Below are 20,022 nucleotides of genomic sequence, written 5' to 3'. Positions count from 1 at the left end.
CTGGTTTCCATTAAATCAAATAAATGCCAGGCCACGAAACAAACCTCGAAAACACTTTTTTTAAAAATTTGATTACAGTTACAATTCAATTATTTCAATTAGCCCAGCGAAACTTAGGAAAAATTTTAATTTTTACTTTTACATACGTTTACAAAGAAAACTGAGGGTGCAAATTAGTAGCGTCTTTTCAAGGACATCAAATAATATAGACAGAGGTAATCATACATTTCTAGTGATAATTAGACAAAAGAATGTGATTTAAACATAACAGACTAAATGTCGGAAGAATTGCTCTCGAACGACTAGTACGAGCTCTAACCAATTGCAGTCTGCATCAGTCGGGGGGAGGGGGAGGTTAAATGCGACTAAGAAGTTCAATAGTGGGCTTCAAATAACCACATTAGAGTTTAACATATACCGCTATTTAGATTAAAATGAAAAATGGCACAAGTTTTGGCGCATTTTCATTTGATTTTTAGTATTAAATTGCCGCCAATTGAGTTCAGCTGCTTCAAATTGTGATTGAGAGCGAATTTGACATCACGCGAAACGCAAAAAGTCAAGGGTGTAAAGGTCACTCGAAAAGTCAAAACTGTCAAGCAAAAATTTTGCATAGAAAACATAGCCGAGAGAATACCGGAAACGACTCGAATCGTCGTGCATTATAATTTCTATCCTAACCTCTCTATCCTAACCCTACTTACGAACTACGAACATCACGATAAACAAGAGAAAAAAATAAAAAGTAGCCCAACAAACCACATTAGTGTTTTAAAAATGCCGACAATTTTTTAGGTGCGGGGGAAGCTAGGTGGGGTGGGTGGATAGATAGGTTGGGGAGGTGGGTAGTGCTGGGGTAGTTAGGTAAAGGGAGGGGGTAGTTTGGAGGTAGGGGTAGGTGGTGGGGGGCTACGTTGAGGGGGGGGGGGGGGGGTAGGTAAGTGGTGGTGGTGGGGGGGGGGGTAGGTAGGAAGGTGGGTGGGTGGGTAGATAATTTGGGGTGGTGTGCGGGGGCGGTGGGGGGTGTAGGTTAGTGTTGGAGGGGGGTAGATAGGTGGTTGGGGGGATTTGTGCGGTGTAGTTTAGATAATTAGGGGTGACTTATATTGGAACAAAAAATCTCAAAATGACCTCTACACCTTGAACATTACCAGCAGTTCCTAATTACTATACATTACAAACGAAGCTACTGTTAAAGTCCAATGTTCGAAAACAGAAGTCAACAATCAAAAACGGAGGTTAATGCTCGAACAAAAAGTAGTCAAAGTTCAACTCATGCACAAACTTGCTTTCTGCTGAAAAAAACCTGTAGAATCTCAATACTCCTCTTTGAGTCGTAAAGACACACGTTTACAATAATTAACCATTAATTCTTCTTTTGTACACAAAAGTTGTTAGTAGTCAAGGTGAAGCATTTTCTTCGATTTTTTGGGCTCCAATAGAACTTTGCTGATTCGAGGATTGTTCTGATAAAAAATGTAAGCAATGCGCAAATTTTTTTTTAAAAATTCCTCAAAAGTTTTTTTAATAATGCGCCGAAACGCACGAAAGTTTTTTTCTATGCATATACGGTCCAGTCGGCTAAATTTCAAAGAAAAATTTAAAATGTAACCGTATATAGCTGAAAAACATCGAACAAAGTAACAAAGCAAGTAGAATCAGTTAAATTCGTCGTAATTTTCTATTTTTTTCTGCAATTGTGGTAACTGTTTTTCTTTTAGAATCCAAAACTGTTTTTGTTTTAGAATCCAAAAGAGTTCCCCGAATTGACCCGAGATGTCGAGACTACTACGGGACGAGGACCTGTCGCTACAGGTCAAGAGAGTGTAGATCAAGCATGCTATTACGGAACAACTGTAGACTTACGTGCAGAGTCTGCAGGCTTCCCTAGAATGATTGGAGAAACAAACAAACAAACAAACATAAACAGACAAGCATGAACAAACGTAACCACTAAGCGCGTATAAATTGATACAATAACGGATGTTAATGTTTATCCAAGTAAAAAAATGAAAGTCAGACAAAAAATTGAGTATGGTGCGTTCAGTATTATGAAGTAATTTTTGTTTGTTGATCTGAATCAAAATATCCAGGAAACTTTCACCTTGAGCTAAAGGATAGAATTAAAAAAAATAAGGACGAGTTTCCGCTAATATATTAATGCTTATGAAAAATGCAATACATGAGAATAAAATCACATCAAGGAGGCTCGTTAATGTGCGTTCACACATGATGTTCTGACCCGCGCTCATCTACATTTTCGACTTAAATGTCAATCAAATGAATAGCAAAAATAGATGTTTGAGTCTGAAAAAAAATCATTAACAAACCTAACTATTAACTGAATTGCACAATGCCATGCTTCATTGCAACACTCACAAGATCTGCCATCAAAAAGACCAGGAAAAAATACAAAAATAAGCAAAAACAATAATTTCAAGGCAAAAACTCGATATCTAAATTTAAAAGCACCTAGTAACAACGTCAAAATGCAATCAAATATAACCTTAACTACAAAAACTTTTTTCATAACTATACAGCATGTTGAATTTTTTCTTAATGAGACCAGATAACAAGTCACAAAGAGAAGAAATATTGAGGCCAAATTCAAAAATCAATCAAAATTTTTTAAACCAGTTAATTTCAAAAGCCTTAATAATCATTCGCTTATAACGGATAGTAAAAAGTCAATATCAAACCAATGAGATGTGTCTTTCGTTAGAATAAGCCATCGGAAGGGACTAAAGATACAGAAAAACTTAAAAAACTAAAAACGGTTTTTGAAAACACAAATTGTTGAAGCCATTATCTATGATAGCTATCATCTGAATAATATAAACTTTTAATTCAGTTTTTATATATGCTAACTCAGCTACAATCACACTCAAAAAATAAAAAAGTTCATTTGGGCCACATTTGAAAAACATTTGGATCTGTTACTACCCGAATGTGCTAAAAGAAGAGAAAAAGAAACACAAATATACGGAGTCGAAGCCAAAAAAACATTAGCGATTCCTTGAAAACGAATTTTTTGTTCATTGGGCTTCATTTGACTTTAAATGAGGTTTATCATTAACGGAACCTCGATATGAAAAGCGACTAGTCTCTAGGTGACTTAAAAAAACCAAAAAATACGAAACGTGTTCTAAAAAAGGAGCTCTCAATTAGAATTCGATTTTTTTTATTGTAAACTTCCCTATGAGACTACAACTAGTCTTTTTATCGCCTTTCGTCTATAAGGAAAACACAATTGGTTCATTTTGTGCCGTGAAGTGTAATTTTGAATTACAATTTCAATAGAAATCTTAATTTGAGTGAAAAATCACCTAAAAGTGAACAAAATCATTCCAGATATCACCTGTTTACACCAAAATTTTAACCTTCGATAACTCCCCGGAAAAAACGAAATTCAAAAAAAATCTTTTTAATTTCGAATTCTAGGCTGAAGAGCTTTTTAATGATACCACTAACTTTTCTCTACGATAAATATAGCGGTCTTTCAAAATTGTCTGAACAAAAAAACCCATTTGAGTATATAGTTCCTCCCCCACAAGTGGGGTCGGAACAATAAATTTAAAACTATTCTGTCATAGTCGATATGAGCAATCAAAACTAAGAAGCGCAAAAAATGTTATGCGGGATGCAATGGGCTGCAGAAATGTCTACAATGATGTAAGATAATGGTCATAAGGTTCAACATGATAGCTTAAAACTGTTACAGTACTTGGATGTGGTGGTTATACCCATGATAACGCAAAAAGCCTAATATTTTAACAAGGCGGCTCGTTAATGTGCGTTTGCACATGATGTTCCGACCCGAGCTCATCTACATTTTTGTCTTAATTGTCAACCAAATGAAGAGATAACAAAAATGGATGTTTAAAATAAAAAAAATTGTTACAAAACCTAACTGCTAATTGAATTACATAATGCCATGCCTCATCATAGCGATCACGAGATCTGCCAATATAAACACTATGAGAAAAAAGAACAATCAACAAAATAAGCAAAAACAAAAATTTCACGGCAGAAACCCATTATATAAATATAAAAGCGCCTAGTAACAACGTCAAAATGCAATCACATAAAACTTTAACTACACAAATTTAGTTTTTCCTAACTATACATCAGATGGACGTTTTCCTTAATGAGATTAGGTTAAAAGTTGACAAAGAGAAAAAAAATGAGGTTAATGTCAAAGATCAATCAACATTTCTTAAACCAAATAATTTCAAACGTCTAAAAAATCTTTAGCTTATAACAAAATAATTCTTGATAAATTTACTAAAAAGTCATTATGAAACTAATGGGATCTGTCTTTGCTTAGACTAAACCATAGGAATGTACTAAATAAGCAGAAAATCTCAAAAAACCACGAACAATTTACACAAAGACGCAGAAAATCTCAAAAACGCAAATTATTGCAGCCATTTAAATCATTAGCTATTATCTGAATTTTATGTATTTTTATTCAGTTTTCATTTATACTAAATTAGCTAAAATTATACTGAAAGAGAAAATAAGTTCGTTCATTTGGGCAAAAATTGAAAATCATTGGGATCTGTTATTACCTGAATAAGCTAAAAAGAAGAGAAAAAAGAAACACAAATACACCACTCAAAACTTTTTTTATGAAAACCCATATTGTCCACCAAGCAAAACATCAGTTACGACATAATATCAGTAGATAAGTTAATTTTTGAAATTCAAGGAATTGGATGGGACCTCTCAATGACGAGAATAAGTTACAAGTTGACGAAAAGAACAACAAAAACTGAAAAGTTTGAAAAATTTTGAAGATGTATAATATCATAATTTTTAAGACCATTGGCTATAAACTGACTGCATTGGGTAACATCACGCCTTTAATCGTCAATTACAAGTTTATGAGACCGATAAGAATTTTACGGCTACCTAAAAATAAACAAAAGAGGCAAAAACAGCAACATCAAAAAAATTAAGCGAAAAGTTTGAACGCCTTTAGAGAATGAACTTTTGAGTATAAACTCTTCTATTTTCGATTATATTTTTAACAGCAAGGTGATTGTTTTTATTGTTACAAAATGACTTGAAAAACAACAAATATAAACAAATATATTAAAACCACGATTTTTTTGAGAAAATCCCTAGTATCAAAGACATTAATTTCAATTGTTTTCAACGGAATTAAATAAACACGCTAAATTCTGCCTCGATATAATAGCAATCATAGGTTTCATTCATAGGTTGTCGATAACTCATCGCAATAAGTCGTATGGCTAAGAAGGATACATCAAAACCACGAAATTTTCGAGAAAACCCATAGTATCAACGTCATAAAATTCAATAGCTTTCAACGGAAGGCATTTAATACGCTAAATTATGCCTAGATGATGTGACGACAAGGATGTTTGTTGTTCAAAAGTTATCAATAAGACATTACAACATGTCATTGACTATGAAAACAACAACAAGTACAGGCAAAATCCAAAAGTTTAGTAGAAAAGTGAAAAAAAGTGTCGAAGCAAATTAAATCGTAAGCTTTTTTCTCTGAAAACTTTTTCTACGATCCATTGAGCGTCATTTCTAAGCCAATGGGAGCTTTAAATTTTAGGATACTCTTATGAGATTACAAAAGGATGCAAAATTACTAAAAAATATACAAAAAAAAATAAAAAAAATTTTGATAACTCGTGCACCGAAGTCAAAAAGCCAATAGTTAGAAAACAAAAGCGCGAATTAGATAAATTTTCGCTAATGTAGAAAGAAACGTGGTTCTGTCTTTACTGAGACTGACTTACAATCCACGAAAATAAGCTTAAAATTGATTTATGTTTAAAAAAAATTCAAAAAAATTTTTTATAAGTCTTAACAGCCATTAAACATAGCTTTCATAGGAAGTCAATGAATACGCTAAACAGCGCCCCGATGGGAATACAAGGATGTCTTTCATGCTTAGGTAATCAATAAGATATCACAATATGTCTTACGACTATGACAAAAAACAAATACAGGCAAAAACCAAATATTCAGTAGAAAAGTGCGAGAAGAAAGTGTCGAAGTCATTTAAACAGTGAATTTTTCTCTGGAAGCTCCAGTTTTTAACTGTGATCCATTGAACATCGTTTCTAAGGCAACGGGAGCCATTAATATTAGGATAACATTATAAGATTTCAAATGGAACCAATAATACGAAATGTACAAAAATTAAAGAAAAAAAATTTGAAATCTTGTGGCATTGAAATCATATTACCAGTACTCAGAAGACAAAACCGCCAACTAGATAAATTGTTGCTGAAGTTGAAAAAACTGGGCTTCTATCCCTACTGAGACTGACTTACAATCCACGAAAATAAGCTTAAGATTAATTTAAGTTCAAAAAAAGATTCAAAAAAATTTTTTAAAGTCCTAACAGCCATTAAGCACAATAGCATTCATAAGAAGTCGTTAAATACTTTCAATTATGCCTCGATGTGAAGACAAGCATGTTTGTCAGTCATATGTAATCAATAGGACATCGCAATAAGTCTTATGACTATGAAAAAAACAAATACAGCCAAAAACCAAAAATTCTGTAGAAAAATGCGAGAAGAAAGTGTTGAAGCACTTTATACCATATTTTTCCTCTGAAAGTTTTATCTATGATCCTTTGGACGTCTTTGCTAAAACAAGGGCAGCCATCATAATTAGGATGACGTAATAACATTTCAAAATGGACCAATAAAACGAAATGTCCAAAAATTAAAAAAAATTGAAATCTTGTGGCATTGAATACGTATAATTATTTGATAAAACCGCTAATCAGATTAACTCTGATTGCAGTAGGAAGGAGGAGGTCCTGTTTTTACTGAGACGAACTCACAGTTCACAAAAAATTTATGATTTACCAGTACTAAAAAAATTTCGAAAATATATTTTCAATGTCTTAACAGCCATTAGCTGTCCACTCACAGCACTAGATAGGTTCACTTAATGCTCATTAAGAAATCTATTGCACCTTTAGTCAAGGAGTTTATGCCATAGGATTGTAAAACTTTAGAAAAAACTTTCATTTGAAATTACGAGAACTGAGAAACGAGTCCAAAAAAACTTGAGCGATCCCGTGGAAACGAATTTTTTGTTCATTGGGCTTCATTTGATTGTAAATGAGGATTGCAATTAACGGAGCCTCGATATGAAAAGTGACTAGTCTCTAGGTGACTTGAAAAAACAAAAGAAATATCAAAACTTTCTAAAAAAAGAGCTCCCAAATGGAATTCGAATTTTTTTTTGATATTAAACTTTCCTTTGAGACTAGAACTAGTCTTTTTTATCCCCTTTCGTCTATTAAGAACCAAAAATTGATTTATTTTTTGGCGTGAAATCTAGTTTTGAATTAGATTTTTCGTAGAAAAAACGTTAATTCGAACAAAAATTACGGTAAAAGTGAACAAAAGTGAACCAAATATCCCGTGTTCACATGAAAATTTAAACCTCGATAACTCCTCGAAAAAAGCGAAATTCAAAAAAATCTTTTTAATTTCGAATTCTACGCTGGACGAGCTTTTTAATGATACCACGCACATTTCTCTTCGATGAATATATCGGTCGGCGAAAATTCACGGAACAAAAAAAACCCATTTGAGTATATAGTTCCTCCCCCCCCCCCCCCCCCCCACAAGTGGGGTCGGAACAAAAAAGATTTACGTTAATATTAAAAATAATCAGGAAAAATAAATCAGCGTATCTAAAACACAAGCACACCCGTAGTAAAGCAAAACAACTAAAGTAGATAAAGTACGCAATAATTTAAGTCATTGCGAAATTTTTTTAATTTAGGCCATTTTTAAATAGGGGGTAGTGTCCTCGTCAAAAGAGCTGCATAACACTTTTAAAAAACCAAAAAAATCTATTAAGAAAAAAAATGAACAGAAATTCAGAATTGTCGAATGCATTAAATAGCTTGTCATGCAGCTTCGCAAACTTAGGCAGATAGCCAAAAATTGCGGAAATTACATTCCATTCAGGCAACATATTTGCCAACAAAAAATTTTATTAGTAAACGCATTTCGCAATATGAGCTGTACCGGAACAACGAATTAGAGTAACTAAGAAATTCAACAGAAATGTTAAGTGCCATTCAGTTCAATTATGACGCAAAAAGCATAGGCAATATGTTTTGGCAGGTGGTAAAATAAACAAAGGAAACGGGAGGATGGATATTGTTTTCTCACAATATTTTGAAATTTCAATTTTTGTGCGGGCAATTTTAGCACGTTTGCGGCGGTGGGGGGGGGGGGGAGTGAAGCACACTGGCGCGAGGGATGAGCGCGGTGCGCTTTGGTAGAGCGATGTCCAGACGTGAGGGAGGCTGAGGCACTGACGTGGGGGGGGGGGGGGGGGGGGTTAAACTTTAAGCACCGCCCTTCACACAATAAATTTGTCTCCAAAGAGTTTCGTTGAATCGCATACTTAAGATTTAATGATCCGAAAGGCTCCGAGAAAACTTACTGTCCTCCGGGCTTCCCGTTTTTGAGGACGAAAAGTCAAATGGGTCAGACGAAGTATCGGTCAAGCAAAAATAATTGCATAAAAAGACCAGGTCTAATATAATCGTCACACACTATATCCGTTTTTCATGTATCCAGAACCTAACTATCCCTACAACCGAGCTTATAACTTGCTGTATCACAATACGATGTCAAAAGACTGACAATATCAGAATTTCAAAAAAGTATAGCATTTCAAAATAGTAAATTTGAGAATAAAGACATTGGGTCTAACCAATCAATGGAAGGCAAATGTCACTTCAAAGGAGAAACAAAAGTACACAAATCATTTAAAAATACGCAAAATGTTGCCCTATTTGCGGATTCTCATTTTAAAAAATTAGAAGTAGAGACAACCAAAGTTAACGAAGGAGTCATATAACCGGGTACCCCATATTACCAGATTGAGCAGCGAAACAGCACGCCACCAAGAAGACTGCTCGTATCGTAGATTACCTCAAATTCAATCAGCATCATGTTAAAAATCTTAAAATCAAGACCGTCTACATCAGAGCCAACTATTTTATTTGATCTGCTATTTTAATTCGCGTGTAGTAGTTTTAAATCATTAGCTGTATAGATTAAAAGAGCAAAATTTACCGAAGGACCGAAGTCAACTGCTCAGCTCATTTTTACTGTCGCGTTTTGTTCAGGTTCCGGATCTTTTGAACACTTCTATCTTTATATTATAATTCGTAGCCCCCTTTCTTGCAGAGGACAAATGTTTAACAGATCCTAGGTTCATACCATTGTCATGAGTGGAAAAAAACAGTTTAACGGATTTTGCACCAAATAGTATATTTTACTCATCCTTCTGTATGACTTTGCTCTAACACACCTGAACAGTGAACAATGTAAAAACATGTTTAATAAAATAATGAAATTGATTTCAGTTACAAACCGGCTGAATATGAGAAGTATTTTGGCTAATTAGAAAAATCTCACTGATAGATAAGAATAGAATTCAATTTATCTTATGGATCCAACGATGATCTACCACCTTTCAAATGTATCGCCCCGCAGAGCTCTACAACTTATTGTACTTCACAAATTTGATTGTTACTGTAAGCAGCTAAATTATCTTTTCATTTTAACAACTTTATATGCTCTCCGCTTTTAAACCAATATAAAGTTTTTAATGAGACCTAAACACCGAAATTAATAAGTCTACTGGTCAAATTGAAACTTTGTAAAAAACAAGTTAAATTTCACTTTGATTTGATTTGACCAAGTTTAAAAGCGGAGTGTTATACTATTTACTAGTTAAGATTGCACAAAATTAACGAGATAGGTAAGAGGAAAAGGGAAAGCGCGACTGGGAAGAAAAATTGAGTCAATTTTGAAAGAGATTAATCTAATATCTGTTTGTTCGCGTTTTGCTCAGCAAGTTAATCCAACAGCAAATTGAAAACCAAATTAAGAAATTTGAAGAATGAATTTGAGAATGGACATTGATCATCAAAACAGATAGAATCGTATAAAACGCAGATTAAGTAAGGCTGGTATAAAAATTTGCAGAATATAATCAACCAAAACGGGTCGAATTGCTTTCAAACGACAGGAGGTGTGGGGATGGGGGAGGGGGGAGGAGGGTTAATTGCGCCACATTTCAGCCCCAGAGGTGGCATAATCTTAGAGCCCAACATTACGATATTAAAACTTATTGACCGCTACTAAGACTTAGTGAAAAAAATTTTACTACTAAGTGAGAAGTGACCATAACTTACGCACACTTTTGTTCTGACTTTAAGTTATAAAGTGCCTCCAATTAAGTTAGCTGATTTAAAAACTGAATTCAGATTACACAAAAATCAAGAAGTGAAAAAAAAGTTAAAAGCGCATGCAAAAATGATTTGAGCAACCGGACTAGCACTATAGCTACAAACATCGTTTGAAAGCAATTAATATTTGGTTATCATTTAATCATTAATTTGATTAACATTTTCATATCAGCCTCGTTTTCTACCAAAATAGATCAAGCAATTCTATATGATATTGAAACTAAAGCAACTAATGAAAGATAATAACACAATAGTAGAACAACGGCTCAATTCTTGTGGCCTCGAAAACGGTATCTGAACTATATTTACAAAAAAAAACAATCTAAAATCTGATTCAAAATTTCGAGACCACTAAGGGGATGAAAATGGGAATCGTGATAAATTTGGGAAGTATTTCCTTTTTTCCATTTTTTACCGTTTCACAAATAATCACCAGCACAAAATATTCAGTTATTGAAAACTTCGTACTATTTAATAGTCAGAATATTTTTACTTTAGCTTAACTATGATTGATTTCATCTAATTTTGCGATTTGAACATTTTTGTAGCTGAGATAAGGAAATAGGTCCCAAAAATGAATTATCTACTTGAAGAATCAAGCATATCATCGGATAAATTTTTAATTTAAACAATTTGCAAGTTCGCAACAAATAGTTCAGAAACAGGATAGTGATTAGCACAAACTACAAAATATAGATTATCTCGAGCAGATAGCCAAAAGACTATTTATTGATTTTCAACGAAGTAAACAATTTGTTTATTTATTGTTTCATTTATCTGGGAGCAGACGAGGATACTGTAGCAGGGGGTGGTTGGTTGGGTGCTGGCTTGACTTTGGACTTGAGCTTCGAGTCCCTGTGTATTATTTTGTTCATCTCTTTGATGTGCTGTTTTATTAATTCGCGGTCTTTCTTATCCACAACACCCATATCCTGAAATCAATAATTATAAACTTGAGTGCATCCAACGTTCGTAGAAATTAAACCACTACCGATCACTACATCAAATATCATATACGTCTTTGACAACTGATTCGATATGACAGAGCAAATTCTTAATCAGATTGACCAGACAAATTCTATAAAGATCGCTCGAAAAAATTTCTATTGCTAATGGGAACGTTTACTTCGTACGACTAATTCACAATAACAAAAAAAAACGTTTTTTAAGCAAAATCCAAAATTCAGAATTATTGCTCACAAAGATCAGACTCGACTGCAAATTTTTAGACTAATTTTTTACGGTTTATCAAAAATTTTCCAAAATTTGTCTTTACAGCCGATTCATGCTGGTTACTTATGATAACTACGAAACATCTTTCTGTAATTATGAGCTAAAAATTTATCATTCTGAGACAGAGCTTAAAAAATGAACAATGTTAGAAACGCGGTCAAGATTTCGGGTACAATCTTACACAAAAACTCCACAAGATAACTCGGAATTTGTTTCGTAGTTTCAAGAATGTCTCTTGTATCTTTACAGGGTAAGTGACGCTCACTGCCAAGTTTGCACTTGCTCTAAATCCGATATTTGCGCTGCTACAATTGTATTCATTCCATCGGTATTTCGCGGATGACTAAACAAGGAGAGCTTACTCATCAATATCACGCTTTCGCAGGCAAATCCAATTTGGTTTCATTCGGCAAAAATTCAGGTACGCTCTAGACGGTCCTTTTTAAGTAGCCGAGCCTGGTGTGACCGGCTCACAAACACCTGTGATGTTGAGTGGATAGTTAGAGAGTAACACAAGAAGTTTTTGACATGCGGTTTGCCTTGGCGTGCGTTTTAACTAGCCCAAGTTTGATGGAGGCAAACTACCCCCTAGCCTTTAATTATATTTGGCTTTACTTGAAACTCGTCTATTAGAGATAATCATTTTGAGAAAAGCGACCAAATAATTGTTTATATGACAAGGAGGCTCGTTAATGTGCGTTCGCACATGATGTTCCGACCCGAGCTTATCAACATTCTTTACTTAATTGTCAACCAAATGACGATACAACAAAAAAAGATATTTGAATTTAAAAAAATCGTTACACAATCTAACCACTAATTGAATTACATCCATGCCTTATTAAACAACAAAATTAGCAAAAACAAAAAATTTCACGGCAAAAACTGAATATCAAAATTTAAAATCACCTAGTAACAAAGTCAAAATGCAGTAAGATAAAACCTTAATAACTCAAATTTACCTTTTCCTAACTATACAGCAGACGGAAATTTTTCTTAATGAGACTAGGTAACAAGTCGACAAAGAGAACGAATAATGAGGCGAAATTCAAAAATTAATCAATATTTTTAAACCAAATTTCAAAATTCTTCAAAGCATTAGCTTTTAACTAAATAAGACTTAACAAAGTACTAAAAAGTTATTACGAAACCAAAAGGACCTGTCTTTGGTTAGACTAAGCCATAGAAAAGGACTAAAGATGCGGAAAAACTCAAAAAATTACAAACGATTTGCGAAAACACAAATTATTGATACCATTAAAATCATTAGCTATTGTCTGAATATCATGTACTTTTAATTCAATGGTTATTTCTACTATTTCGGCTAAAGGATTTATACTGAGATATTGAATAAGTTTACCTGGGCCACATTTGAAAACCATTGTGATCTGTTATTACGCGATTGTGTTGAAAGAAGAGAAAAAGAAACACAAAACTGACCACTCAAAAAACGTTTTAAAAAACGCAGATTGTCCAACAAACAAAACGTCAGTGACAAATCAAATAAGTAGATATGTCATTTTTTGAAATACAAGAAATTGGACGGAACCTCTCTTTAAAGAAATTAAGGTTACAAGTTGACGAAAAGCAACAAAAACTGAAAAATTTGAAAAAAAATTGAAAATGTATATCATAAACTTTCAGACTATTCGCTATAAACAGAATGTTTTGGGTAACATCATTCATTCAATCTTCAATTACCAGCTTAAGCGACCGGTCAGCAATTTACGGCTACCTAAAGAACAAAAAACAAGAAAAAATATCAAATTCAAGAAAAAAATTGAGCGAGAAAAGTGTCGAAGGCATTAAAAAGTGAATTTTAAAAAAAACTTTTCTAGTTTCAAATAATTTTTTTAAACAGCAATGGGATTCTTCTTTTTTAACAATATAACTTCGAAAAATCACAAAACATGAACAAATACATTAAAACCACGAAATTTTTGAAAAAACTCGTAGTATCAACGCCATAAAATTCAATAGCTTTCAACGGAAGCCAGTGAATACGCTAAATTGATGGGACGCGAGGTTGTTTGCTTTTCATACCTCATCAATAAACCATTACAACACGTCATTGAATATGAAAACAACAACAAATACAGGCAAAAACGAAAAAAAGTGCCTGAAGAAAGTGTCGAAGCAAATAAAATCATAAGCTCTACTCTGAAAACTTTATCTATGCTCCATTGAACGTCTTCTCTAAACCAATGGGAACTATCAGTATTAGGATAATGTGATAGGATTTCAAAAGGAACCAAAAATAAGAAAAAGTATATCCAAAAATTTATGAAAACCCGTTGCATTGATGTCTGAAAACTATTAGGTAGAAGATGAAACCGGAATTCAGATTAATTTTCTATGCAGTAGTAAAAAAGGGGGGCCTCTCAACACTGAGACTGACTAAAAGTTTACGAAAAAAGTTTAAGATTGGTTAATGTTTAAAAAAAAATTTCGAAAAATTATTTTTAAGGACTTAACAGCCATTAAATTCAATAGCTTTCAACGGAAGTCGATAAAAATACTCCGATAAACCCCGGTGGGAGGAAAAGGATATTTGTCATGCATAGTTAATCAATAAAGCATCGCAATAAGTCTTATGACTATGAAAACAACAACAAAAACAAGTAAAAACCACAAATTCAGTAGAAAAGTGCGAGAAATTGTTGAAGCCATTTAAACCATAAGCTTTTCTCTGAAAACTTTATCAGTGATCCACTGAACGTATTTTCTAAGCCAATGGGAGCTGTCAATATTTGGATAATGTGATATGAGTTCAAAAATAACCAATAATACAAAAATAACCACATAAATTTTTTAAAAAAAATTGAGATCCTGTGTCATTGAAGTCATATCCAATAATTTGATAAAACCGCTAAAAAGGTAAAATTTGGTTGCAGTAGGAAGGAAGAGGGTCCTGTCATTACTGAAACTGACTTACAGTTCACAAAAATAAGTTTATGATTGGTTAATGTTCAAAAAAATTTTCGAAAAATTATTAAAGTCTTAACAGCCAATAGCTGTCCACTCAAAGCGCTAGATATGTTCACTTAATGCTCATTACGGAACATATTGCACCTTTATTCAATAAGTTCCCGCCATAAAAAAATTAAAATTACGAAAACTCAGTGTCGAAGCCAAAAAAACATGAGCAATTCCTTGAAAACGAATTTTTTTGTTCATTGGGCTTCATTTGACCGTAAATGAGGTTTTTCGTTAACGGAACCTCAATATGAAAAGTGACTAGTCACTAGGTAACTTAAAAAAACAAAAAAACTAAAAAGTTTTCTAAAAAAAGCTCTCAAACAGAATTCGATTTTTTTTTACAGTAAACATCCCTATGAGACCAGAACTAGTCTTTTTATTGCCTTTAGTCTATTAGGAACACAAAATTGGTTCATTTTGCGGCATGAAATGTAATTTTGAAATACTATTTTTATGGAAAATATCTTAATTTGAAGAAAAATTACAGTAAAAGTGAACAAAATCATGCCAAATATCCCGTGTTCACACAAATCTTCAATATTCGATAAATCCTTGGAAAAAAACGAAATTCAAAAATATCTTTTATAATTTTGAATTCTACGCTGGAAGAGCTTTTTAATGATACCACTCACATTTCTCTACGATGAATATATCGATCGGCCAAAATTGAATGAACAAAAAAAACCATTTGAGTATATAGTTCCTCCCCCCCACAACCAACTCGCTCTAATGAAAGCCAAAAATCAGGTCACGCTCTAACCAAAATAGAAACATAGCCGACAAATTGCCGGAAAATAGCCACCGTTGACGCGCGTGACGCACATCGGGATTGGAACAGAAAAAGAAAAAAAAGAGATAGAAATTTACAGAAGTTTTTTTCCTAAGTTTTAAAAAGTGCGCAAATTTGGTATGCAAAAAAAATCCAATCGAAAAAACCGCAAAAACAGTGAAAATCAAAGTGAAATTGCCCCGTGTGAACAAAAAACCACTAGCGAGAAAGTAAATTTTTGTTCGAACACCGTTTTCTCACTCTACTGTAAAATTAGAGTGAAAAAATTTCACGCCGCAAAACCACTCGTTTTTTCGCTCCATTTCCTGTTTCGGCGTGACCAAAATCACTACTCCAATTTGACTTCAAAAATCATGAAAATGTGCGAACAGATCTTAAAAAAAGGCAGCGCACCAATACAATTCAAATTCTTTGATTTGTAAAAATTCTTTAAATTGTAAAAAGGAGAGCGCCTAAATAATAGCCGTTGAGAAGCTGACGTCGGTTATTCAAAAGGGGCAATCGGAAAGTCTGAATATGAGATCATATCAAAAATTTGACGAAAAAAAATGAAAACCAAGAAGAGGCCAATACTAGGGCATCGCTATCATCATTGCTCTCACTCGGGTTCTTTGATATCTGGTTTTAAAATACAATTAAAAATCACAAGTACTACTTTAGCTCTAATTATTTTCTACAAAGCAGTGCTTCCGCTTAACATATTGCCAAATTTTAAAAAGTCTTGAAAAGCGGTCGCTGGGTGGTCCTGGCGTACCTTGAGTTTGTCAGAAGACGCCAACTCGTGCAGATTGGATCCATCAATGTGGTGTTTCTGGAACAGAGGATAGAGTTTGAGAAGATTCAATTTCAACAACATCTGCTTCGGATCTGTTTTAATCACGCCACCCGCAGCTGACGAAGACAGGAGACTGTTCTGAGAGACAGAAGATGCAGTACTCGTAGGATTCGAGGCTTCACTCGCTGGCTGGTCCGAGTCGTTGAATGAATCGGCGGAGGCCTTTCTCGGGTCGTACGGTGGATAGTCGCCAGTGTCCATGTCAAAACTGGAGCGGTAATTGCTGAAGCAATTAATCAAGATTAGGTCCCTCAAATTCGCTCCCTCGCATTTTGGAATTATTTCCGAAACAGCAGCTATGAATACAAAATTATACAGGCTCTATAGTCATTTTGTTTGAATTATTTCCATTGAAGTCTTACAGATTGATAGTAGGACCCTTTCAAGGAAATCCATATAATTTCATACTTCAACATTGTCTTTTGATTATTCTGTCAATAAAATGTAACTTTTTCTTTAATGTTGCCCTCTAACCTGCTTCTGAGGCTGGTCACAGAAACTGTGAAGGCAAATTTGAATAGTCACTGTTGGTTAAGAGAAGCAACGAAGCATTTTACAAACAAAAACGATTACGAATTGTGACTTATCAGTCATTAAATCGAGAAATAACAACATTATAGACAAGAGGATGAGTAGTGTATTTATTTTTTTTACTTGTCTTGAGGAGTTGAAACGGCACTCGGTCCACCGGCTGGAGGCGAAGTTGGGCCCGCATTCACCACATACTGAAACAGATTAACGATACGCTCACAGGTGCTGACTTCTCCGCTAAGTTGGCTAAGTGCGTCCGAAATACAAAGCAGACAAATCAAACGCTTTAATGTTTCAGCCCTATTTTGTCAGGGAAACGGAAACGGAAAAAAATTTGAAGTTTTTAACAATATTTTAAATTTAAGAAAAGAAGAATTGTTTCATCAGTCTTGAAAGTAAATTTTAACTATTTTATCGAAGCATCTTTTGTTCAGGAAAAACAACAAATCTAAAATATAGCCGGCAGATTGCCGGAATAGCTATGAAATAGAATGTATGCCGTATAATATAGATAAAAACATGCCGATATAAGTTTTAATTAAGTTATTGACGCCGCTCAAAAAGCTATGTAAAAAATATTCAGTGATAAATTTAAAAAAGCTTGTTAAAATTCATTCCACAATTTTTTTTCCTAGGGACCTTTATTACACATATGAGTTCTTTCCTCCTTAAACTTATTCAAATGAAACAAATTTCAAAGTGCAAAGTCATTTTTATTAAGTGACATAAGTCAGTATGATCAAAATCTAATGACGCAAAAAACTTTTGCTAGAGAAAGAGAAATGACGTCACGCGCACAAACGCTATTAGTGAAAGGAAGAAGTTCTCAAGAAAAATGGACTTTTTTAGCTTTGCTGTGTGAACAAACGTAAAACAAAAAAGAGCGTAGCGTCAGACGATGAAACAAAAACATAGCAGGACAAGTCTTGAAACCATTTAAAGAAATTGCATTGACTTAACAAAAAACCAGACCAAAAACGGACTGTGAATGGAATGAGGAAAACCAATTAGAAAAAAAATCCGATAAAAAAATGAAAAAAAAAACAAACCGACTAACGTCGAAAACATTGTTCTCGAATGACAGGCGGCGCAATTAAATTTAGGGACGGTAGGATTCGAAATAAACATCAGCCGATGGTAGGATTCGAACCTTGACCTCCTAGATTCGAACCTTGACCTCCCTGAGTCCAATTCCGCCACCTCGACGAAGATAATAACCACTCGCTTATCACGGCCTTGTCATCGAGTCTCGAACAATCGGATTTGTTTGAACTACAAACTTAAATTGGAGTGAGAGCAGTTGAAATCACTGAAAAATCAAGAAGTGCGTAAAAAAGTAACTTGAAAAATCAAATATTCTAGAAAAACGCAAAACGGTCAAGCAAAAAAAAGCATAAAAAGACACATGTTCACAATAATTGCTTCTCATTCGAGAGCAATTAACAACAATACACAATTTTTTCTCTTTTCAGAATACATTTGAAAAGTTGACCAGACAACTTGAGCTATTTTTCCCAGACTCAACATAGCCAACTAACGTCAGGCGAATTGCTCTAAAACGACCGGCGAGAAATTGGCTTCGGTAGATTAAGAACCGCCCTTCACATCATGAATTTACTTCTCCTCAACAGTTTCGGCGAATCGAATACTTAGCGACTAGTAAGACGTAAGGTTCGGAGAGAGCTGCTCAGGCACTTATTTTCAGAGCACGCAAACATTATGGGAATGCAATGAATATGCAACTTATCATCAACATTTAGTGGTACTATTTTATAACGAAGTTCTTGTACTATAGGAAATGCACACTGAGAGTTGCTTGCAAATGTGGTCACTCAATAACTGGTAGAAACAGAACATGAACTCAGTACGGTAACAAAACCAAAGGAATTGCCCTACGGCTTCAATTAATTCGCTAATTCTTCTACTACTGAAACCTATATTGTAAACAGTTAGTGACTGACTGACCTTTCCCTGCTTGGTGAAAGAAGACCTGAGCTTCTCGGCAAAGCTGCGGGAGGAGCTATTGGAGGATCCTTGGAACTCGTGGTGGAACCCAAGGGGAGTCCCGCTCGACGAGGCATCTACCCCCGGATAGTTATTACTATTGACATTGTAGCTATTGGATTTCTTTTTATTCTGGCTGTACTGATGATGTGACGAGTGATGATTGCTTGAACTGTGATGACCCCCACCTCCACCCCCGGAGCCAGATCCGGTTGATGACGTGTCACTGTTGTCCTGAAGGTACTCAAATGTAATAACATCACTACAAAGTCAATATACTATTTTTTAATCATTATAACCCACAACTTAGCGCAACTGGAAACTACAGACCTTCTCTACCTTGTTATAGCAATCTTGAATGCTAATTTTCGGCACGCTTAAATGAGAAAATGTTCTTCACTAAGTTGTCGGTTCTCTCTCATCATAAACCTCAGCGAACAATAGATCTCTTTATAGTACAATTAAGGGCCTTTGAGAACTCTGCAAAGTCTAGCATCACTAAGCTGGATGGGTCTATAACCGCCAAGATCCAAGTTGTCTATTATGAGCTCAATTTTTCTATATAAAACCATTTATCTTGATTAATCAATTAATGATCATTTATAAAATTTCTGTTTCTTGGTTTAAACGCTGTTTGGAAGGCAGAAAATTGTAGAGGTTAATTTAGATTTGAAGTCAGTAAAAAATGAGACTATTACGTGAACTTAAAGTTGGAAGAAACATAATTTTCACTGAAACTTCGAACCACGCACGTGCAAACTACTTAAAGCTGGAGTTCAAAAGAAATTCACAATGAACGCGTTAGTGCATATTTATTCATATTCGTAATTTACAAAATCACTCGCCAAAAATTTAATCAGTTTCTACCAAAAAATGTATGTCACGTGTTGAAAAAATGAGGATAAGTACTGTTTCTTGATACCCTTAGCCTCATTGTTGAAAAACAGAACCAAGCTATACAATATAAATTGCGTGAAATCTTATAAAAAATTCAAAATCTTCCAAAATTTAGCATTTTACAAATATTCATTTCAACTAGCATCATTTAAGCTTTATTCTAAGCCAAGAAACTGTTATCTTCTATTTTTAATACAGAACTATATTCGCCTTGGTTTTCTACTTCAAATGTTGACAACTTTTTATAAAATAAAGCATCAATTTTCTTTTATATCTTGTCTATTTGACTATACAAATCTCACAACGAAACTGTTCAATGCTCTAACAGACAACATCAATGCTGCTCTAAACTGGACGCTTAGCAAACTTCGATCTCAAAATTCTGTTTGCTTTCAAAATAGAACTATTTTCATTGTACACAAATGAGATCTAAATCGAAAACAGTCGATCTAATATTTCAACACC

General features: G+C 34.2%; 1 protein-coding gene across 2 annotated transcripts in view; it reads right to left on the bottom strand.

Annotated features, from left to right (window-relative positions):
- Positions 1-10,828: 10,828 nt before the first annotated feature.
- The window catches only part of LOC142353692 (uncharacterized), a 56,145-nt gene continuing 46,951 nt past the window's right edge, over positions 10,829-20,022 (bottom strand). For both annotated transcript variants that reach the window (XM_075406007.1, XM_075406008.1), the window contains 4 exons: positions 18,622-18,894; positions 16,780-16,850; positions 16,045-16,348; positions 10,829-11,220 (listed from right to left, as the gene is read on the bottom strand). In XM_075406007.1, coding sequence (XP_075262122.1) covers positions 11,062-11,220; positions 16,045-16,348; positions 16,780-16,850; positions 18,622-18,894 — 807 coding nt within the window. In that variant the 3' untranslated portion in view covers positions 10,829-11,061. The remainder of the gene's footprint in view (positions 11,221-16,044; positions 16,349-16,779; positions 16,851-18,621; positions 18,895-20,022) is intronic.

This window comes from Convolutriloba macropyga, chromosome 14 (genome assembly GCF_964194025.1).
Source record: "Convolutriloba macropyga chromosome 14, txConMacr16.3, whole genome shotgun sequence".
Lineage (NCBI taxonomy): Eukaryota > Metazoa > Xenacoelomorpha > Acoela > Convolutidae > Convolutriloba > Convolutriloba macropyga.
This window is presented reverse-complemented; position numbering and strand designations above follow the sequence as displayed.